General features: G+C 71.7%; 3 protein-coding genes and 1 long non-coding RNA gene across 6 annotated transcripts; 3 read left to right on the forward strand and 1 right to left on the reverse strand.

The window, feature by feature from the left end:
* Window positions 1-228: 228 nt before the first annotated feature.
* On the forward strand, window positions 229-2413 carry LOC136995929 (intermediate conductance calcium-activated potassium channel protein 4-like). The gene is made up of 3 exons (XM_067316925.1): window positions 229-550; window positions 1114-1209; window positions 2168-2413. The coding sequence occupies exons 1-3, from the start codon at window positions 272-274 to the stop codon at window positions 2411-2413; spliced, it is 621 nt and encodes a 206-aa protein (XP_067173026.1). The 5' UTR covers window positions 229-271.
* A 919-nt stretch (window positions 2414-3332) lies between these two features.
* LOC136995922 (intermediate conductance calcium-activated potassium channel protein 4-like) lies at window positions 3333-6709 on the forward strand. Its single transcript, XM_067316918.1, has 6 exons — window positions 3333-3583; window positions 4525-4663; window positions 5314-5424; window positions 5935-6047; window positions 6157-6226; window positions 6331-6709. Exons 1-6 carry the CDS (start codon window positions 3348-3350, stop codon window positions 6619-6621), a joined length of 960 nt encoding a protein of 319 aa, XP_067173019.1. The 5' UTR covers window positions 3333-3347; the 3' UTR covers window positions 6622-6709.
* Window positions 6710-8257: 1548 nt separating this feature from the next.
* LOC136995934 (uncharacterized) lies at window positions 8258-9715 on the reverse strand. 3 transcript variants are annotated; one of them, XR_010887435.1, is made up of 3 exons: window positions 9667-9715; window positions 8961-9047; window positions 8258-8377 (listed from the first exon to the last, which is right to left on the reverse strand). It is a non-coding gene; the product is annotated as an uncharacterized lncRNA (long non-coding RNA). The 3 variants fall into 3 exon arrangements; XR_010887433.1 differs by lacking the exon at window positions 9667-9715 and adding an exon at window positions 9513-9597; XR_010887434.1 differs by lacking the exon at window positions 9667-9715 and adding an exon at window positions 9474-9590.
* Window positions 9716-11626: 1911 nt separating this feature from the next.
* On the forward strand, window positions 11627-20334 carry LOC136995921 (nonsense-mediated mRNA decay factor SMG9-like). Its single transcript, XM_067316917.1, has 13 exons — window positions 11627-11657; window positions 12254-12328; window positions 12449-12662; window positions 13306-13403; window positions 14178-14290; window positions 15137-15248; window positions 15336-15431; window positions 16458-16543; window positions 17014-17120; window positions 17769-17876; window positions 18529-18655; window positions 19246-19390; window positions 19872-20334. The coding sequence occupies exons 2-13, from the start codon at window positions 12284-12286 to the stop codon at window positions 20280-20282; spliced, it is 1662 nt and encodes a 553-aa protein (XP_067173018.1). The 5' UTR covers window positions 11627-11657; window positions 12254-12283; the 3' UTR covers window positions 20283-20334.
* Window positions 20335-20340: the final 6 nt, after the last annotated feature.

The following is a 20340-nucleotide window of genomic DNA, read 5'->3' on the forward strand; positions in this document are numbered from 1 at the left end:
CCGTGTGCAGGATCCGTGTGCAGGATCCGTGTTCGGGACCCGTGTCGGAGGCATGTGGAAGCCGTGCCCGAGGCGTGTGCACGGCCCGTGTTTGGGAGCCGTGTTGGAGCCGTGACACAGGTGTGTGCACGACCCACGTGCAGGACCCGTGTTCGGGATCCATGTTTGGGATCCGTGTGCATGATCCACGTGCAGGATCCGTGTTCGGGATCCGTGTGCAGGACCCGTGTTCAGGATCCGCGTTCGGGATCCGTGTTTGGAATCTGTGTGCATGACCCACGTGCAGGACCCGTGTTCAGGACCTGTGTTTGGGATCCGTGTGCAGGAGCCGTGTTGGAGGCGCGCGGGAGCCGTGTTGGAGGCGTGCGGAAGCCGCGCGGGAGCCGTGGCACTGGCGCGGGGCCCCCGCGAGGCCCTGGGGGGCCTGGGCCGGCGGCAGGCGCTGCTGGCGGCCGCGGCCCGGGCGTCGCGCAGGGCGCTGGGAGCCGCCGCCGTGGGGCTGGGGGCCATGGTGGCCCACACGGAGCTGGGGGCCCTGGGGCCCTGCCAGGTACCGCCCGGACGCCTGGGCCCCTGGGTGGGGGGTCCCGGACGCCTGGGCCCCCTGGGTGGGGGGAGCCCCCGGACGCCTGGGCCCCCTGGGTGGGGGGAACTCCCGGATGCCTGGGCCCCTGGGCCAGGACACCCCCCCCCACACACACACACACACACCCCGAGGGGACGGGAGGGGCAGGAAAGGCCCCAGCTCGATGCCAGGGTAAATATTGACCCAGGAGGCCCGGACGCCTGGGCCCCTTCCTGGCCGGGGGAGGGGTGCTGGGGCCTCCGCCTCCCCCCCCCCCCCCCCCACCAGGAGCATAGGGGCAGCATGGGGGGGGGGGCAGGGAGGACCCGGACACCTGGGCCCCCTGCTGAGCTGTAACGAGGGGCAGGTGGGGGTCGTTATCCCGGACGCCTGGGCCCCTGGGTGGGGGGATGCCTGGATCCCACTGGGACTGGGTCCCCCCGGATGCCTGGGCCCCTCGGACGCCTGGGCCCCCCTCCGGACGCCTGGGCCCCGCGGACTCCCAGCGCGCAGCAGGGGACCCAGGCGTCCGGGCTCTCGCCCCGCAGTGGCGCGGCTGCATCTTCGCGCTGGAGCTGCTCATGTCGAGCTCCACCGTCGCCCTCCTCTTCTTCCTGCTGCTCTACCACGCGCTGGTGATCCAGGTGGGCCCAGGCGTCCGGGAGAGACACCCCCCCCCCCTTACACACACACGGGGGGGGTGGGGGAACGCCTGGGCCCCTCCCGGACGCCTGGGCCCCCCCAGTGTGCACTGTGCCCCGTCCCCCTCCCCGGCTCCTCCCCCGGGTCCCATAGCCCCGCCCCCTTCCCTGACCCCGCCCCCTCTCTCCCCGCCCTCAGGTGTCGGCGTGGAACGCGGGGGCGCGTCACTGGCAGGCGGCGCTAGGACCGCGGCGGGCGGCGCGCTGCACCCGCCGCCGCGCTGGCCCCTCCCCTCGAGCGAGCCCTGCCCTGACCCCGCCCCCTTCCCCGCCCCTCTCAGGGACGGCGGCGGCCCCTGGGTCCCAGCGCCCCGCTCCTGGCTCCCCCCGGGTCCTAGCGCCTCCCGGCTCATCCCATTCCCTCCCGGCTCCCCCAGGGTCCCTGCGACCCCCTCCCCTCCCGGCTCCCCCCGGGTCCCAGCGCTCCCCAGCTCCCTTCCCGGCTCCCCCCGGGTCCCAGCGCCCCCCTCCTGGCTCCCCCCATTGCCTCCCGGCTCCCCCTGGGTCCCAGCGCTCCCCAGCTCCCCTCTCCCTTCCCGGCTCCCCCCGGGTCCCAGAGCCCCGCTCCTCCCCTAACCCCGCCTCCTCCCTCCCCTCCTGGCTCCCCCCATTCCCTCCCGGCTCCCCCCGGGTCCCAGCGCCCCACTCCCAGCTCCCCTCCCGGCTCCCCCCGGGTCCCTGAGACAGGAGCCTCCCCTAACCCCGCCTCCTCCCTCCCCTCCCGGCTCCCCCCGAGTCCCAGCGCCCCACTCCCAGCTCCCCTCCCGGCTCCCCCCGGGTCCTAGCGCCGCTTTCCCTTCCCGGCTCCCTCCGGGTCCTAGCGCCCCCCTCCCGGCTCCCCCCGGGTCCCAGCGCCCCGCCCCCTTCCCCTAACCCCGCCCCCCTCTCTCCCCGCCCTCAGGTGTCGGCGTGGGACGCGGGGGCGCGTCACTGGCGGGCGGCGCTAGGACCGCGGCGGGCGGCGGCGGTGGCGCTGGAGCTGGCGCTGTGCGCGCTGCACCCGCCGCCGCGCTGGCCCCTCCCCTCGAGCGAGCCCTGCCCTGACCCCGCCCCCTTCCTCGCCCCCCTCAGGGACGGCGGCCGCCCCTGGGTCCCAGCGCCCCGCTCCTGGCTCTCCCCTCCCCTCCCGGCTCCCCCCGGGTCCTAGCGCCTCCCGGCTCATCCCTACCCTCCCGGCTCCCCCCGGGTCCTAGCGCTCCCCAGCTCCCCTCTCCCTTCCCGGCTCCCCCCGGGTCCTAGCGCCCCCCTCCCGGCTCCCCCCATTCCCTCCCGGCTCCCCCCGGGTCCTAGCGCCCCCCTCCCGGCTCCCCCCATTCCCTCCCGGCTCCCCCCGGGTCCCGGCTCCCCTCTCCCTTCCCGGCTCCCCCCGGGTCCCTGCGCCCCCCTCCCGGCTCTCCCCGGCTCCCCCCTCCCCTCCCGGCTCCCCCCGGGTCCCAGCGCCCCGCCCCCTTCCCTAACCCCGCCCCCCTCTCTCCCCGCCCTCAGGTGTCGGCGTGGGACGCGGGGGCGCGTCACTGGCGGGCGGCGCTAGGACCGCGGCGGGCGGCGGCGGTGGCGCTGGAGCTGGCGCTGTGCGCGCTGCACCCGCCGCCGCGCTGGCCCCTCCCCTCGAGCGAGCCCTGCCCTGACCCCGCCCCCTTCCTCGCCCCCCTCAGGGACGGCGGCCGCCCCTGGGTCCCAGCTCCCCTCCCGGCTCCCCCCGGGTCCTAGCGCCTCCCGGCTCATCCCTCCCCTCCCGGTTCCCCCCAGGATCCCAGCTCCCCTCCCGGCTCCTAGCGCCTCTCGGCTCATCCCTCCCCTCCCGGCTCCCTCCGGGTCCCAGCGCCCCGCCCCCTTCCCCTAACCCCGCCCCCCTCTCTCCCCGCCCTCAGGTGTCGGCGTGGGACGCGGGGGCGCGTCACTGGCGGGCGGCGCTAGGACCGCGGCGGGCGGCGGCGGTGGCGCTGGAGCTGGCGCTGTGCGCGCTGCACCCGCCGCCGCGCTGGCCCCTCCCCTCGAGCGAACCTTGCCCCGCCCCCTCGGAGGCGGGGTCGGCGGAGGAGGCTCCCGCCGGGTCCTGGCGCCGGGCGCTGGCGCTCGCCATGCTGTGGCGGCTGTGGCTGGCGCCGCGGGCCGTGCTGGGCGCCGGGGCGGCGGCGGCGCTCGGGGCCGGGCTCGGGGCAGGGGCCGCCCGCAGCCTGGGCGCCCTCGGCCGGGTGCCGCTCGGAGCCGCCTTCGCGCTGCGGGCCCGGCTCAGGCAGCGACCGGCCGCGCTGGTGCTGGCGGCGGCGGCGGCCGGGTGGGCGCTGGGAGCCTGGGTGCTGCTGGTGTGCGAGAGGTGAGGGGGGGCTGGGGGGGGACTGGGAAGGGGACTGGGATGGGGACTGGGGGGACTGGGAGGGACTGGGAGGGATTGGGATGGGGACTGGGAGGGACTGGGAGGGACTGGGGGGGACTGGGAGGGACTGGGAGGGACTGGGAGGGACTGGGATGGGGAGCTGGGGGGGACTGGGAGGGACTGGGAGGGATTGGGATGGGGACTGGGAGGGACTGGGAGGGACTGGGGGGACTGCGACAGGGGGCTGGGGGGGACTGGGAGGGACTGGGAGGGACTGGGAGGGCACTGGGAGGGACTGGGAGGCACTGGGGGGACTGGTGAGCACTGGGATGGGGACTGGGATGGACTGGGAGGGACTGGGATGGGGAGCTGGGGGGACTGGGGGGACTGGGATGGGGAGCTGGGGGGGACTGGGAGGGACTGGGATGGACTGGGATGGACTGGGAGGGACTGGGATGGGGACTGGGGGGGACTGGGACAGGCAGGTGGGGGGACTGGGATGGACTGGGGAGCACTGGGAAAGGGAACTGGGGGGAAATGGGCAAACTGGGAGGAACTGGGAGCCCCGGGGGGACGCTGCCGTGTGCGGCCACATGCGTGTGCGGCTCCCGTGCGCGTGCGGCTCCCGTGGGCGCTGACACGCGTGTTGCTGCGTGTGTGGCTCCCGTGCGCGTGCGGCTCCCGTGCGCGCTGACACGCGTGTCGCTGCGTGTGCGGCTCCCGTGCGCGTGCGGCTCCCGTGCGCGCTGACACGCGTGTCGCTGCGTGTGCGGCTCCCGTGCGCGTGCGGCTCCCGTGGGCGCTGACCCGCGTGTTGCTGCGTGTGCGGCTCCCGTGTGCGTGCGGCTCCCGTGGGCGCTGACACGCGTGTCGCTGCGTGTGCGGCTCCCGTGCGCGTGCGGCTCCCGTGGGCGCCGACACGCGTGTCGCTGCGTGTGCAGGGGCGCGGCGGGCGCGGGGGCCGGGGCGCTGCCGGGGGCCCTGTGGCTGGTGCCCGTCACCTTCCTCACCGTGGGCTACGGCGACCTCGTGCCCGTCACCGCCGGCGGCCGCCTCGTCTGCCTCGCCGTGGGCGGCCTGGTGAGTCACGCGCCGTCACGCCTCGTCACGCGTGTGCGTGTGCGCACCGGGTCCCCCCCGTGTCCCCCCCGCATCCCCGCGTCCCCCCCACGTCACAGCATGTTGCATGCACAGAGCGTGCATACCGCATACGCACACGTGTCCACGCCGTGTTGCATGTCAATAGCGTGTTGCATATACAGGACGTGTGCGCCATCAATACACGTGTCCATGGCGTATTGGGCATCCATAGCGTGTTGTGGGTGCAGGACGTGTGTCACATACATGTGTGTCCATGGCGTGTCCCATGTCCATTGCATGCACAGGGCGTGTGTCATGTGCACCCATGTCCATGGCGTGTTGCGTGTGCAGGGCGTGTGCGTGTCGTGTACACACGTGTCCATGGCATGTTGCATGCGCAGGGCGTGTGTCGTGTACACGCGTGCCCAGGGCGTGTTGTGTGTCGGTGGCGTGCGCAGGGCGTGTGCGTGCCGTGTACACGCGTGTCCATGGTGTGTTGCGTGCGCAGGGCGTGTGTGCCGTGTACACGCGTGTCCATGGCGTGTTGCGTGCGCAGGGCGTGTGTGCCGTGTACACACGTGCCCATGGCGTGTTGCGTGCGCAGGGCGTGTGTCGTGTACACGCGTGTCCATGGCGTGTTGCGTGCGCAGGGCGTGTGCTGCACGGCGCTGCTGGTCGCGGTGGTGACGGAGAAGCTGCAGTTCAGCCGAGCCGAGCGGCTGCTCTACGACGTCCTGCAGAGCGCGCGGAGCTCCCGCGAGGTGGGGCCCAGGCGTCCGGGGGGGCCCAGGCGTCCGGGAGGGGCCCAGGCGTCCGGGGGGGCCCAGGCGTCCGGGAAGGGCCCAGGCGTCCGGGAGGGACCCAGTTGTCCAGGGGGACCCAGGTGTCCGGGAAGGGCCCAGGCGTCCGGGAAGGGCCCAGGCGTCCGGGAGGGGCCCAGGCGTCCGGGGGGACCCAGGCGTCCGGGAAGGGCCCAGGCGTCCGGGAGGGACCCAGTTGTCCAGGGGGACCCAGGCGTCCGGGAAGGGCCCAGGCGTCCGGGAGGGGCCCAGGCGTCCGGGGGGACCCAGGCGTCCGGGAGGGGCCCAGGCGTCCGGGAGGGGCCCAGGCGTCCGGGAAGGGGCCCAGGCGTCTGGGAGGGGCCTGGTGGGGCGGGGCCAGGCCAGGCAGGGCAGGGCAGGGCCGGGCAGGGTGAGGCTGAGGGGGCGGGGCCTGGGGGCGGGGCCTGGGGGCGGGGCCTGGGGGGGCGGTGCCGGACGCCTGGGCCCCAGGTGCGGGCGCGGGCGGCCGCGGTTCTCCAAGGCGCCTGGAGGCTTCGCCGGGCGCCGCCGACCCAACCCGGACGCTGGCGGCGGGAGCGACGGCTGCTGCTGGCGCTGGAGGCGTGAGTGTGCCGGACGCCGGGGCCCCTCCCGGACGCCTGGGCCCTTCCCGGACGCCTGGGCCCATCGCAGCCCCACCCCCATCTCTGCCCCCTCCTCCCCCCCCCCCAGGTTTCGGGCTGCCCGAATCCGGCACCGGAAGATCCAGGAGGAGGCGGAAGCTGCTCTGAGGCCGTCCAAGGTGAGCCCGGACGCCTGGGCCCCTGGTGTGTGTGGGGGGGGGTGGCAGAGGTCTCCCGGACGCCTGGGCCCCTCCCGGACGCCTGGGCCCCTCCCGGCACACAGGTGGCGGCAGCGCTGGCCGAGGTGGCCGAGGGGCAGCGGGACACCCAGAGTCGCCTCGAGCGCCTGGAGCGGAGCCTGGAGCAGCTGCGGGAACTGCTGGGGGCCCCCCGGACGCCTGGGCCCCTCGGGGACGACGCCCGGACGCCTGGGCCCTTTTGGGACGACCCCTTGACGCCCACGTCCCCGGGGGACGGCGGGGCCCCCCGGACGCCTGGGCCCCCCGGACGACGCCACCGCCCGGACGCCTGGGCCCCCGGGGAGGGGGGGAGGCGCTGCCCCCCGTTACCGTAACGCCCTGTGTCAGCCGCCGGGGCCCGCCTGGGGGCTCCTTAGGGGCTACCGTAATGCTCCTAATAGCCTGTGCCCGGTTGGGGCTCGGGGGGGGGATTTGGGGCAGTTTGGGGGGGGGATTTGGGGGGCTCAGGGGGGGGATTTGGGGGCTCAGGGGGGGATTTGGGGGCTCAAGAGGGATTTGGGGCGATTCACGGGGGATTTGGGGGTCTCGGGGCGTTTTTAAGGCAATTCAGAGGGTTTTGGGGGGGGCACTTGGGGAGGAATTTGGGGCAATTCCCGGGGAATTTGGGGCAGGTCAAGGGGGGGGGGAATCCCAGGAGGAATTTGGGGGCTCGGGGGGGGTATTTGGGGTGGGGGGGGGTCACAGAAAACACTCAGGGCAGCCAAGGGGGGGGTATTTGGGGGTTCCGGGGGGGGGCTCAGGGGGGCAGTTGAAAGGGCTTGGGGGTCCCAGGGGGGATTTGGGGGGGCTTTGGGTGGTCCCAGGCAATATTTGGGGTGATTTAGGGGTGATTTGGGGGGGTCTCCGGGGATTTTGGGGGCAATTCAAGGGCTTTTGGGGCATTTCCCCCCCCCCCCCCGCACACCCCCATTAAACACCGTTTCCCCCTTCTCGGCGTCTCCTTTTTTTCCCCCCCCAAAACGCGCCGCCCCCCCCAACAACCCCCCCCCCAAAGCAGCCGGTGGAAGCGGCGGCAGCGGCTCGTTAGCGCTTTAATGAGGCGGGGGGCCGGGGCGGGGGCGGGGCGGGGGGGGGCCCGGTCCCGGCCCCCCCGTCGGGCGCCAGCTCCAGCAGCACGTAGGGCCCCGGCGTCGCCCCCCCCCCCGGCCCCCCCGGCCGGCGCCAGCTCCAGCTCCAGCACGTGCTCGGCCAGCGCCACCACGCGCAGCAGCACCGGCGCCGGCGGCCCCCCGCCCCAGCCGGAAACTCCCGCCACCCCGGAAACTTCCGCTTCCGACGCGGAAACTTCCACCTCTGACCCGGACACTTCCACCTCCGCCGCGGAAATTTCCGTCTCCGCGTAAGGCGAAAGCTCCCCGGTGTCCGGCGGTGCTGGCGGGGAGTAGCCGGAAACTTCCACGGTGTGCGGATAGGCGCTGAGGTCCGCGGCGCTCAGCTGGGAATAGCCGGGAACGTCCGGCACGCGCGGGTAGCCGGAAACTTCCATGGTTGTCGATGGATAACCAGAAATTTCCATGGTTGCCGATGGATAACCAGAAATTTCCATGGTTGCCGATGGATAACTGGAAACTTCCGCGGCAGCGGATGGATAACCGGAAACTTCCGTGGTTGTCAATGGATAACCGGAAACTTCCATGGTTGCCGATGGATAACCGGAAACTTCGGCGCCGGCCGCGGGGGCAGGTCGAGCGCCGGGGTTTTCCGGGCCGGCTCCGACGCCGATGCGGACGCCGGCTCCGAGGCGGATGCCGGGCGCTTCCGGAGGGCGGCGGGCGTGCCAGGCGGCGTGCCGGGCCAGGCGTGCCGGGCGGGCGAAGCGTTTGCCGCAGAGGAGGCAGCGGGGCCGCGGGGGGGGGGCGGGGGGGGGGCGGCGGGGGCGCGGGGGGGGGGGGGCGGCGGCGGCGGGGGAGGGGCCGGGTCCCCCCTGCTGCCCCTCCCCCTCCTGCCCCCCCTGCCGCCCCCCCCCTGGGGCCGCGGTTCTTCCTCTCCATCATCATCGTCGTCGTCGCCGTCGTCGTCGCTGCTCGACTCCGGCAGCCCCTCGAGGCAGAGGCAGTTCCGGGCGTTCTCCTGGGGGGGGGGGGGGGGATTTTTGGGGGGGGATCGGGACCCCTAACCCCCCCCAGGGACCCCCCAGCCCCCCTGAGACCCCCCCAGGACCCCCCCCCAGCCCCCCAGGACCCCACTGAGACCCCCAGGGCCCCCCCCAGACCCATAGGGACCCCCTAGACCCCCCCCAGGACTCTTCCAGCCCCCCCGGGACCCCCCCCAGCCCCCCAGGACCCTACTGAGCCCCCCCCAGACCCTCCAAGTCCCCCCCAGGGACCCCTTAGACCCTCAGGGACCCCCAAAACCCCTGGGGACCCCCCCCAAGGGCCCCCCCCACCCCCCAGGACCCCTCCAACCCCCCAGAAGTCCTTTGAGCCCCCCCCAGGGACCCCCCCAGCCCCCCACTGAGACCCCCAGGGCCCCCCCCAGACCCATAGGGACCCCCGCAGCCCTTCCAGGACCCCCCCAAGACCCTCAGGGACCCCCTAGATCCCCCCCCAGGACTCTTCCAGCCCCCCCTGGGACCCCCCCCAACCCCCCAGGAGTCCTTTGAGCCCCCCCAGGGCCCCCCCCAGGGCCCCCCCCAGACCCCCCCCGGCCCTACCAGGGTGACGGGCAGCCCCTCGGGGGCCCCTTCCAGCACCTCGATCTCGGCCCCCAGCTCCATGGCGGCGCCCAACTCCATGGCGGCCTGCGGGGGGGGGAGGGCGGTCAGCAGGGGCCCAGGCGTCCGGGACCCCCCCCCCCCACGAGGGACCCAAGCATCCAAGACCCCCCCCCCAAAATGGGCCCAGGAGTCCGGGAACCTCCTCCACGAGGGGCCCAGGCGTCCGGGACACCCCCCCCACACACACAGAAGGGGCCCAGGCGTCCGGGAACCTCCTCCACGAGGGGCCCAGGCGTCCGGGACAACCCCCCCCCCACAGAATGGGCCCAGGAGTCCGAGACCCCCCCACAAGGGACCCAGGTGTCCAGGACCCACCCCCAAAATGGGCCCAGGCGTCCGGGACCCCCCCCACGAGGGGCCCAGGCGTCCGAGACCCCCCCAAAATGGGCCCAGGCGTCCGGGACCCCCCCCACGAGGGGCCCAGGCGTCCGGGACCCCCCCCACACACACCCCCGGGAGGGGCCCAGGCGTCCGGGCGCCGCTGCTCACCGCTCCCGGGCCCAGGCCTGCAGCCACCCCGTCCGGGGGGGCGGAGACGCCGGACCGAAGGGACCAGGCGTCCGGGAACCTCCCTCTTCCCCCCCCCCCCCCAAAAGGGACCCAGGCGTCCGGCTTCCCCCTCCCCCGTCCCCGCCTGCGCTACCCGCTCGGCGCCGCTGCCCCTCCCGGGCAGGGGGCGTTGCCCCTTTAAGGCCCCCCCCCACTAAAAACCTCCCCCTCCCCCCCCCCGCGCGGCCGGGGCGCCCCGCCCCTCCGCGCGTGCGCCGCCTGGCAGGCCCCGCCCTCCCCCCTCCCTCCCCCCCGAGCGCGCGCGCGCGCGCGCGGCTTCCCGCCCCGCCCTGCCGCGCATGCGCGCGCGCGCCGCCGCCCGACGGTGGCCGCCGAGGTCCAACCCGCGCCGCGCCGCCGCCGCTGCCGCCGCCGCCGCCGCTCGCATCCCTCCGCCGTTACCGGGGCGACGCCGCTTCGCGCCGCAGGTTCCGCCCCGTCCGCGGCGCCGCAGGTTCCGCCCCGTCCGCGACGCCGCGTGTCCCTCCGCGGCCCCCGTAGCCCCCCCCCGGGCCCTATAGCCCCCCCCTGCCACCCCTATAGCCCCCCCCGTGGCCCCTATAGCCCCTCTCGTGGCCCCTATAGCCCCCCCCGTGGCCCCTATAGCCCCTCTCGTGGCCCCTATGGACCCTCCCAGGCCCCTATAGCCCCTCTCGTGGCTCCTATAGACCCTCCCGGGCCCCTATAGCCCCTCTCGTGGCCCCTATAGCCCCTCCCGGGCCCCTATAGCCCCTCTCGTGGCCCCTATAGCCCCTCCCGGGCCCCTATAGCCCCCCCCATGGCTCCTATAGACTCTCTCGTGACCCCTGTGGACTCTCCCAGCCCTCTATAGACCCTCCCAGGCCCCTATAGCTCCTCTCGTGGCCCCTATAGCCCCCCCCGTGGCCTCCTGCAATCTCCCAGAGCCCTTTACGACCCTATAGAACCTCAGCGGGCCCTATAGAACCTTGTGCATCCCCGCACAACCTTATAGACCCGATATAACTTCATATATGACCCCATGCAGCCCCACATAGGTTTGCAGAACCCTATAAATTCTGTATACAGGTCTCTGTGGCCTTATATGGGGCACGGAGGGAGCTCCCTGGTCCCTATGGAGCCCCATATGTGCCCTGCGGGGCCCTATAGGGCCTTACGGACCCCTCTAGGGCCTTGTGCATTCGCTACCGGTGCCTTATGGGCGCTATAAATCCCTTTATGTCACCTGTGGGTCACTGTATGTCCCCATATGTTCCCATAGGATCCTTTATGTCTTTTGTATGTCCAGCTGCATCCCTATAGCCACCAATATATCAGCTGTAGGTCACTATACGTCTATATACAACCCCTATAGCTGCTTTATATGTCACTATACATCTGCGTAGGCCCCTTTAGGTTCCCTATAGCTCATTGCAAATCCTCTTTAAGTTCCCTATAGGTCACTGTATATCCACTTACACCCGTATAGGTTTGCTATAGATCGTTGCATGTCCCATATAAGCTCCCTATAAATCACTGTGTGTCCTGCACAAACTCCCTATAGATTGCTATATGTCCGCGTGCGGCCCCATAGGTCCCCTATAGGCTGCTGTATGTCCCATATAGGCTCCCTATAGGTCAGTATACACCTGTGTACAGCCCTGTAGATCCCCTATAGACTCCGGTATGTCCCGTATAAGCTCCTTATAGATCGTTATATGTCCACGTGTGGCCCCATAGGTCCCCTGTAGGTCACTGTATGTCCGTATACGGCCCCATAGGTGCCCTATAGGTTGCTGTTTGCCCCATATCAGCTCCCTATAGGTTGCTATATGCCTGCATGTGACCCCATAGGTGCCCTATAGGTTCCTATACGTCGGCGTAGCCCCGCCCCCCCCCCGCGGGATGTCGGACTCGGGGCAGAGCCAGCCGGGCTCCGGGCGGCGCCGGTGGCCGCGGGACAAGGACCCGCCCCCGGCCCCGCCCACCGCCGCTGCCACGACCCCGCCCACCGCCGTGGCCCCGCCCACTGCCGCCCCCACCGCGGCCCCGCCCCCGCCGCCGGCTCCGCCCCGTGATGCCGCTGCTGCTGCCGCTGCTGCTGCACCCTGGGACCGCGAGCGCCGGGTGGGCGGGGCTATGCGTGGCGGGGGGCGGGGCTATGTGCAGTGGGAGGGGGCTGGAGCTGCAGCTGGTGCTGGGTTTGGGGGGGTGGAGCCATGTGGTGGGAGGGGGCGGGGCTGCACAGGGAGGGGGCGGGGCTACACCCGGTGCCAGGCATGGAGGGAGGTATTGGGGGCGGGGCTCCATGCGGGAGGGGGGCGGGGCTACTGCCGGGGCTGAGCATGTGGGGGGCGGGGCCAGGGTGAGGCAGGGGTTGGGCCAGTGTGTGGGGGCGGGGCTTATGGGGTGGGCGGGGCTATAGGGGAGTGCAGGGACTAGGAGGGGTGGGGTTAGAGCAGGGGGCGGGGCTTCGGGTTGGGGGCGGGGCTATTGGCAACAGGGCTGGGATGTTGCGGGGGGTGTCAGGGTTGGGGGCGGGGCTAGAGGAGGGGGCGGGGCTATGGGGTGGGAAAAGGGGTGTGTCAGGGGTGGGGCTACACTGAGGGGTGGGGCTAGAAGGGAGGGGCTGCGATGCAGGTGGGGGTGGGGCCAAACGAGGGGGCGGGTTGGGCTGAGGAGGGGGGCGTGGCCTGCTGCTGACCCCGCCCACCCCAAACCAGGAGGCGGGGGAGGAACCGGGAGGCGGAGTCATGCAGAAGACGCCAATCATCCTGGCCAAGCCGCCGGCGGAGCGGGTGAGCCCGGACGCCTGGGCCCCTCGGGGGGGGGGGGGAAGGGGGGAGGGGCAGCGCTCTTGCCCCTCCCCCCTCCCCGGACGCCTGGGCCCCTGACACGACCCCCCCCCCGTTTTACAGGCCAAGGCGGGGGCGGGGCCGGGGGCGGGGCCTCCTCCCCCTGCGGCGGGTCCGGCCCCTCCCATCGTGCTGATGAAGGCGCGGGAGGAAGGGCGGGGCGGGGCCGGGGGGGAGGGGCCGGCGCTGGCCCCGCCCCGGGCGGAGCCCCGCCCCACCCAGCCCGTCTACCAGCTCCACAACCGGGGGCTGCCCGCCCCCCCCGGCACCCTGGACCGTGAGTGGCCGGGGGGGGGGGGCCTGGGGGGGCGGGGCCTAACGGGGGGCGGGGCTTGGAGTGGGGATTGGTCTGGTGGGTGGGGTCTGTGAGGGGGCAGGGCTGACAGAGGAGGTGGGGCTGCAGGGGGTGGGGCTATGGGCTTGGGGGCGGGGCCATGGGGCTGCAGGTGAGCTACAGGCTGGGGGCGTGGCTGTGGGGATGGGGGCGGGGCTACGGGGTGGGGCGTGGCTATAGCAATAGGGGTGGGGCTATCGGCTGGGGGTGTGGCCTCAGAGCTGGGGGAGGGGCCGTTGGCCTGGGGGAGGAGTTTATGGGGCCAGGGGTGGGGCTACAGGCTGGGGGAGGAGCCAGGGGCTGGGGGAGGGGCTATGGGGCTGGGGGCAGAGCCACAGGGCAGGGGCTCTGGGTAGGGCTTGTGCCCGGACGCCTGGGTCCCTCGGGGGGGTGTTGGAGGCCCCGGACGCCTGGGCCCCTCCCGGACGCCTGGGCCCTTCCTGGATGCCTGGGTCCCTCCCGGACGCCTGGGCCCCCCCGGACGCCTGGGCCCCTCCCGGATGCCTGGGCCCTTCCCGGACGCCTGGGCCCCTCCCGGACGCCTGGGCCCCTCCCGGACGCCTGGGCCCCCTCCCCTCCCCCGCAGCGGTGGCCGGCCAAGCGCGGCTGGCGGCGCCCGAGAAGATGAAAACCAGCATCAAACTGGTGGACGAGCAGATGAACTGGTGCGACAGCGCCATCGAGGTGCGCCCGGACGCCTGGGCCCCTCCCAAACACCTTGGTCCCTCCCTCCCCGGACGCCTGGGCCCCTCCAGACACCTGGGTCCCGCCCGGACACCTGGGCCCCTCCCGGACACCTGGTCCCCCTCCCGGATATCTGGGTCCCTCCCATCCCCTCCTGCCCCCTCCTGCCCGGACGCCTGGGCCCCTCCCGGACACCTGGGCCCTTCCCGGACGCCTGGGCCCCTCCCATCCCCTCCCGCCCCCTCCCACCCGGACGCCTGGGCCCCTCCCGTCCCCTCCTGCCCCCTCCTGCCCGGACGCCTGGGCCCCCCCCCCCGGACTCCTGGGCCCCTCCCATCCCCTCCCACCCCCTCCCACCCGGACGCCTGGGCCCCTCCCGTCCCCTCCCACCCCCTCCCACCCGGACACCTGGGCCCCTCCTGGATGCCTGGGCCCTTCCCGGACGCCTGGGCCCTTCCCGGACGCCTGGGACCCTTCCCGGACGCCTGGGACCCTCCCGGACACCTGGGCCCCTCCCAGACACCTGGGCCCTCCCCGGACGCCTGGGACCTTCCCGGACGCCTGGGTCCCTCCCGGACACCTGGGCCCTCCCCGGACGCCTGGGCCCCTCCCGGACGCCTGGGTCCCTCCCGGACACCTGGGTCCCTCCCGGACGCCTGGGCCCCTTCCCGGACACCTGGGTCCCTCCCGGACTCCTGGGCCCCTCCCGTCCCCTCCCACCACCTCCCACCCGGATGCCTGGGCCCCTCCTGGACACCTGGGCCCTTCCCGCAGTTCCTGCTGGACCAGACGGACGTGCTCGTCGTGGGCGTCCTGGGGCTCCAGGGCACCGGCAAATCCACGCTGATGTCACTGCTGGCGGCCAACCAGCCAGAGGAGGACCAGCGGTGGGGGCGGGGCTTGTGGCGGGGGCGGGGCTTGCAGGGGGCGGGGCTTGCAGGGGGCGCTGGGGGGCCTGGGTGGGGGCTCAGAGCGGCGTTTGGGTGACACAGTGGGGGCTTCGGTGGCTATAGGGCAGCTGGGGTGTGACAAGGGGCAGCTGGGGGGGCGGTTGGGGGTCTGGGGGGTCTCTATGGGGCAGCTGGAGGCAGCTGGGAGGTTCCTATGGGGCAGCTGGGGGTCAGGGGGGTCCCTATGGGGCACTTGGGCTTCTCTGTGGGGCAGTTTGGGGTCTAGGTGGTCCCCATGGGGCAGCTGGGGGTCAGGGGGGGTCTCTATGGGGCAACTGCAGGCAGCTGGGAGGTTCCTATGGGGCACTTGGGGGTCTGGGGGTCCTTATGGGGCAGTCAGGGGTCTCTACGGGGTAGTTGGGGGTCTGGGGGTGTCTCTATGGGGCAATTGGGGGTCGGGGGGTCCCCGTGGGGCAGCTGGGGGGGTCCCCATGGGGCAGTCGGGGCTCTCTATGGGGCAGTTGGGGGTCTGGGGGGTCCCTATGGGGCAGTCAGGGGTCTCTGTGGGGCAGTCGGGGTCTCTATGGGGCAGTTGGGGGTCTCTATGGGGCAGCTGTGGGTCTGGGGGGTCCCCATGGGGCAGTCGGGGGTCCCTATGGGGCAGTCGGGGGTCTGGGAGGTTCCTGTGGGGCAGTCGGGGGTCTCTATGGGGCAGTCGGGGGTCTCTATGGGGCAGTTGGGGGTTCCTATGGGGCAGTTGGAGGTCAGGGGGGGTCTGGGGGGGTCGCCGTGGGGCAGCCGGCGGTGCCAGCACCACCCCCTCCGCCCCGCTCCGCCCCCCAGGGCCTTCGTCTTCCGGCCGCAGAGCCCCGAGATGAAGGAGCGCGGCGGGAACCAGACCTGCGGCATCGACTTCTTCATCACCCAGGAGCGGGTGGTCTTCCTCGACACCCAGGTACCGCCCCCCCCGCCCGCTGACCCCCGCCCCCTCGCCAGCCAGCCCCGCCCCCTCGCTAACCCCCTCCCTCCTGCCCCCCCCCAGCCCATCCTCAGCCCCTCCATCCTCGACCACCTCATCAACAACGACCGCAAGCTGCCGCCCGAGTACAGCCTGCCCCACACCTACGTGGAGATGCAGGTAACGGGGGGGGGGGGCCGGACGGCAGCGTAATAGCGCCGTAATAACGCGGTAACAGCGGGGTAATAACGCGCTGATGACGTGGCAACGATGGGCTAATAACGTGGTAATTACATGGTAACGATGGGCTAATAATGTGGTAATTACATGGTAATAACAATGTAATTACATTGTAATAGCAGCGTAATAGCATGGTAATAGCAAGGTAACCACGTGGTAATAGCAAAGCGACAACATGGTAATAGTGGGGCAATAACATAGTAATTACGTAGTAAGAGATGCTGCATAGACAAAGCAACAATAAATATATAATTATGGGCAAGAATATAATAACATGATAATAACATAGTAATTACATAGTAATAGAAATATGGTACTTAGCCTGCATCTTGCTTACGTAATAAATGGAAATAGGAATAACAATGGGGTAATAACATGATAATGATAAAGTAATAGTATAGTAATTACATAGTAATAGAGGTACAGTACTTATTCTGCATCATATCCCCATAATAGATGGAAATAGAGGTAAGAATGATGTAATAACATGATAACAGCACGGTAATAACATAGTAATTACACAAGAATATAGATAAAGAGCTTAATCTCCATCATGCTAAGATAATAAATGGAATTAGAGCTAGCAATGGGGTAATAATATGATAATAACATGGTAATAGCGGTGCAATAGCGTGGTAATTATACTGTAATAGCAGTAGCGGAGCCAAGTTTGGACTGCGGCTATGCAAAGACAAGGTAGAAATAATGAAGAGGTAATAGCGTTGTAATAACATGGTAATAAGTGATAATAACATAGTAATAACGCAGTGATAACATACTGATAATGCAGTAATAGCATTGTAATAGCATAGTAATAACATAGTAATAGCATAGTAATAAGGGGTTTGGGTTGCAACCTGCCCCACACCTAGGTGGCGATGCAGGGGGGGGTTATGGGGTGCCGGGGGGGGTGTCCCGGCCCCACACGCGTGTGCGGCCTGACCCTGCCCCCCCCCACGCGTGCAGTCGCTGCAGATCGCCGCCTTTCTCTTCACCGTCTGCCACGTGGTGCTGGTGGTGCAGGACTGGTTCACCGACCTCAGCCTCTACAGGTGCCGCCCCACGGCTCCGCCCCACGGCTCCGCCCCACGGCCCCCCGCACTCACCCCACGGGCCTGGCCCAGCCCCACAGCCCCAGGGTCACCCCACGGCCCCCCCACGGGCTCCATTCCTGCCCCACGGCCCCTGGTGCTCCCCGACCCCTAACGCGGTTGTCCCTGCGCTTGTCCCCATTGCCGGTGCTGTTGTCCCGGTTGTCGTCTGCCTGTTGCTGACACCATCGTCACTGCCAGCTGTTGTCCCCCCGCTGACGCTGTTGTCCCGGCTGTTGTCCCCTCCCGTTGTTGACACGGTTGCCCCCGGTGGTTGTCCCCGTTCCCACAACCCTCCCGCCGGTTGTTCTCTTACTGATACCGTTGTCCCGGGTTGTCACCCCCCCGGTTGTCCCGTCGCTGCCGCGGCTGTTCCGCCGGCTGTCGCCCCCCGCCGCCAACACCGCGCCGCCGCCTGTGGCCCCGCGCAGGTTCCTGCAGACGGCCGAGATGGTGAAGCCGTCGACTCCGTCGCCCAGCCACGAGCCCAGCGGCGCCGCCGGCCCCGACGAGGCCGCCGAGTACTACCCCCACCTGGGTGAGCCCCACGGCCGCCCCACGGCTGCCCCATGGCCGCCCTGACCCCCCCATGGTCACCCCACAGCCGCCCCACAGACACCCCAGCCACCTCACAGCTGCCCCACGGCCGCCCCACGGACACCCCGGTCCCCCCACGGCCTCCTCGATCCCCCCACAGCTACCCCGGTCACCCCACGGCCGCCCCACGGCCGCCCCACGGACACCCTGGTCCCCCCATGGCTGCCCCACGGACAGACTGGCTGCCCCACAGCCTCCAGATCCCCCCACGGCTGCCCCATGGCCGCCCCACAGACACCCCAGTCCCCCCATAGCTGCCCCATGGCCGCCCCACAGACACTCTGGTCACCCCATGGCCTCCTCAATCCCCCCCACAGCTGCCACGGTCCCCCCACGGCTGCCCCACAGCCTCCTCGATCCCCTCAAGGCTGCCCCATGGCTGCCCCACGGACACCCCCATCCCCCCACGGCCTTCTCGATCCCCCCACAGCTACCCCGGTCGCCCCATGGCTGCCCCACGGCTCTTCTGACACCCTATAGTCCCCCCACGGCCTCCTCAATCCCCCCACGGCTGCCCCACGGACACCCCGACCCCCCTCTCCCCCCCGGCCCCCCCCAACCAGCCTCTCCCCCCCCCCCCCGGGGGCAGTTTTCCTGCAGAACAAGGCTCGAGCCGAAGCCTTTTGCCCCCGGCGCCTGCGGCAGATGCACCTGGTGCTCGACCGGCTCATGGCGCATTCGCACCTCAAGTACAAGGGTGGGCGGCGCCCGGACGCCTGGGCCCCTTCCCTGCCCCCCCCCCGGACGCCTGGGCCCCTTCCCTGCCCTCCCCCGGACGCCTGGGCCCCTTCCCTGCCCCCCCCGGACGCCTGGGCCCCTTCCCTGCCCCCCCCCCGGACGCCTGGGCCCCTTCCCTGCCCCCCCCCCGGACGCCTGGGCCCCTTCCCTGCCTCTCCCCGGACGCCTGGGCCCCTTCCCTGCCCCCCCCCGGACGCCTGGGCCCCTTCCCTGCCTCCCCCCCCGGACGCCTGGGCCCCTTCCCTGCCCCCCCCCGGACGCCTGGGCCCCTTCCCTGCCTCTCCCCGGACGCCTGGGCCCCTTCCCTGCCCCCCCCCGGACGCCTGGGCCCCTTCCCTGCCTCTCCCCGGACGCCTGGGCCCCTTCCCTGCCCCCCCCCCCCCGGACGCCTGGGCCCCTTCCCTGCCCCCCCCCCCCGGACGCCTGGGCCCCTTCCCTGCCCCCCCCCCCCGGACACCTGGGCCCCTTCCCTGCCCTCCACCCCCGGACGCCTGGGCCCTTCCCCCACCCCCGGACGCCTGGGCCCCTCACAGACACCTGGGTCCCTGGGTGGGGGTTCGTTCCCCGGACGCCTGGGCCCCTCCCGGACGCCTGGGCCCCCCCGGACACAGGGGCGCTCTCCATGCTCGACTGCGGCCTCTTCCCGGGGCTCCCCGCCGACTTCCTGGAGGCCGAAGTGAACCTGTTCCTGCTGCCGCTGCTGGAGGCCGAGGGCGAGGACGCCCCCCCCCCGCGCCGGTGAGGGCCCAGGCGTCCGGGAACGGGGGGGGGGGGAGCTGGGCAGGGCAGGGGGGGGCCCAGGCGTCCGGGGGGGGTGGAGCTGAGGGGGGCGGGGGGGACCCAGGCGTCCGGGAGGGACCCAGGTGTCCGGGAAGGGCCCAGGCGTCCGGGAACGGGGGGGGGGGGGGAGCTGGGCGGGGCAGGGGGGGGCCCAGGCGTCCGGGAGGGGCCCAGGTGTCCAGGAGGGACCCAGGCGTCCGGGAGGGACCCAGGTGTCCGGGAAGGGCCCAGGCGTCCGGGAAGGGCCCAGGCGTCCGGGAAGGGCCCAGGCGTCCGGGAACGGGGGGGGGGGGGGGGAGCTGGGCGGGGCAGGGGGGGGCCCAGGCGTCCGGGAGGGGCCCAGGTGTCCAGGAGGGACCCAGGCGTCCGGGAGGGACCCAGGTGTCCGGGAAGGGCCCAGGCGTCCGGGAAGGGCCCAGGCGTCCGGGAGGGACCCAGGTGTCCGGGAAGGGGCCCAGGTGTCCGGGGGGACCCAGGCGTCCGGGAGGGACCCAGGCGTCTGGGAAGGGGCCCCGGCGTCCGGGCGCGGCTGACGGGGGGGGGGGCAGCTCCCGGGGGGGGGCCGCTCTTCCCCCTGCTCCCCCCCTACCGGGGCCACGGCGCCTTCGGGACCCTCCTGGCTCGGCTCCGCGGGCGGGTGCTGGCGGCCGCCCGGGCCCAGCTCTCGCACACGCTGCTCACCGAGAGGAACTGGTGCGTGCGGGGGGCGCTGGGGGGCACTGGGAGGGGGACTGCGAGGCACTGGGGGGCACTGGGGGGCACTGGGAGTTACTGGGAGGGGGACTGGGGGGGACTGGGATGGACTGGGACGGGGGCTGGGGGCACTGGGAGGGACAGGGAAGCACTGGGAAGGGGATTGGGGGGACTGGGAGGCACCGGGGGGGCACTGGAGGGAACTGGGAGGGATGAGGAGGCACTGGGGGGGTGACTGGGACGGACTGGGGGGGCTCTGGGCTGCTTGGGAGCTTACTGGGGTGGAACTGGGGCTGACTGGGAGGGACTGGGAGGGACTGGGACAGGGACTGGGGGGTTACTGGGACCAACTGGGGGGCTCTGGGGCCAGGTGGGGGGCTCTGGGAGGTACTGGGACGGACTGGGGGACACTGGGGGGTGCTGGGGGGGGGACATAGGGCTGTACTGGGGACACTGGGCCATACTGGGCCGTACTGGGCAGGTTCCACTACGCCGCCCGCATCTGGGACGGGGTGAAGAAGTCGTCGGCGTTGGCCGAGTACAGCCGGCTGCTGGCCTGAGCGGCCGGAACCCGCCTGGAACTGCCCAAACTGCCCCAAAACCGCATGGAACGACCCCAAAATGGCCCCGGAACCGCCCAAACCGCCCCAAAACGGCCCCGGAACTGCCCAAACCGACCCGGAACTGCCCAAACCGCCCCAAAACGGCATGGAACGACCCCAAAAAGGCCCCGGAACTGCCCAAACCGACCCGGAACTGCCCAAACTGCCCCAAAACGGCCCGGAACGACCCCAAAACGGCCCCAGAACTGCCCAAACCAACCCAGAACCACATGGAACGACCCCAAAATGGCCCTGGAACCGCCCAAACTGCCCAAAACAGCATGGAATGACCCCAAAACAGCCCCGGAACCACCCAAACTGCCCCAAAATGGCCCTGGAATGGCCCAA

This window comes from Apteryx mantelli, unplaced genomic scaffold, assembly GCF_036417845.1.
Source record: "Apteryx mantelli isolate bAptMan1 unplaced genomic scaffold, bAptMan1.hap1 HAP1_SCAFFOLD_182, whole genome shotgun sequence".
Taxonomy (NCBI): Eukaryota; Metazoa; Chordata; class Aves; order Apterygiformes; family Apterygidae; genus Apteryx; species Apteryx mantelli.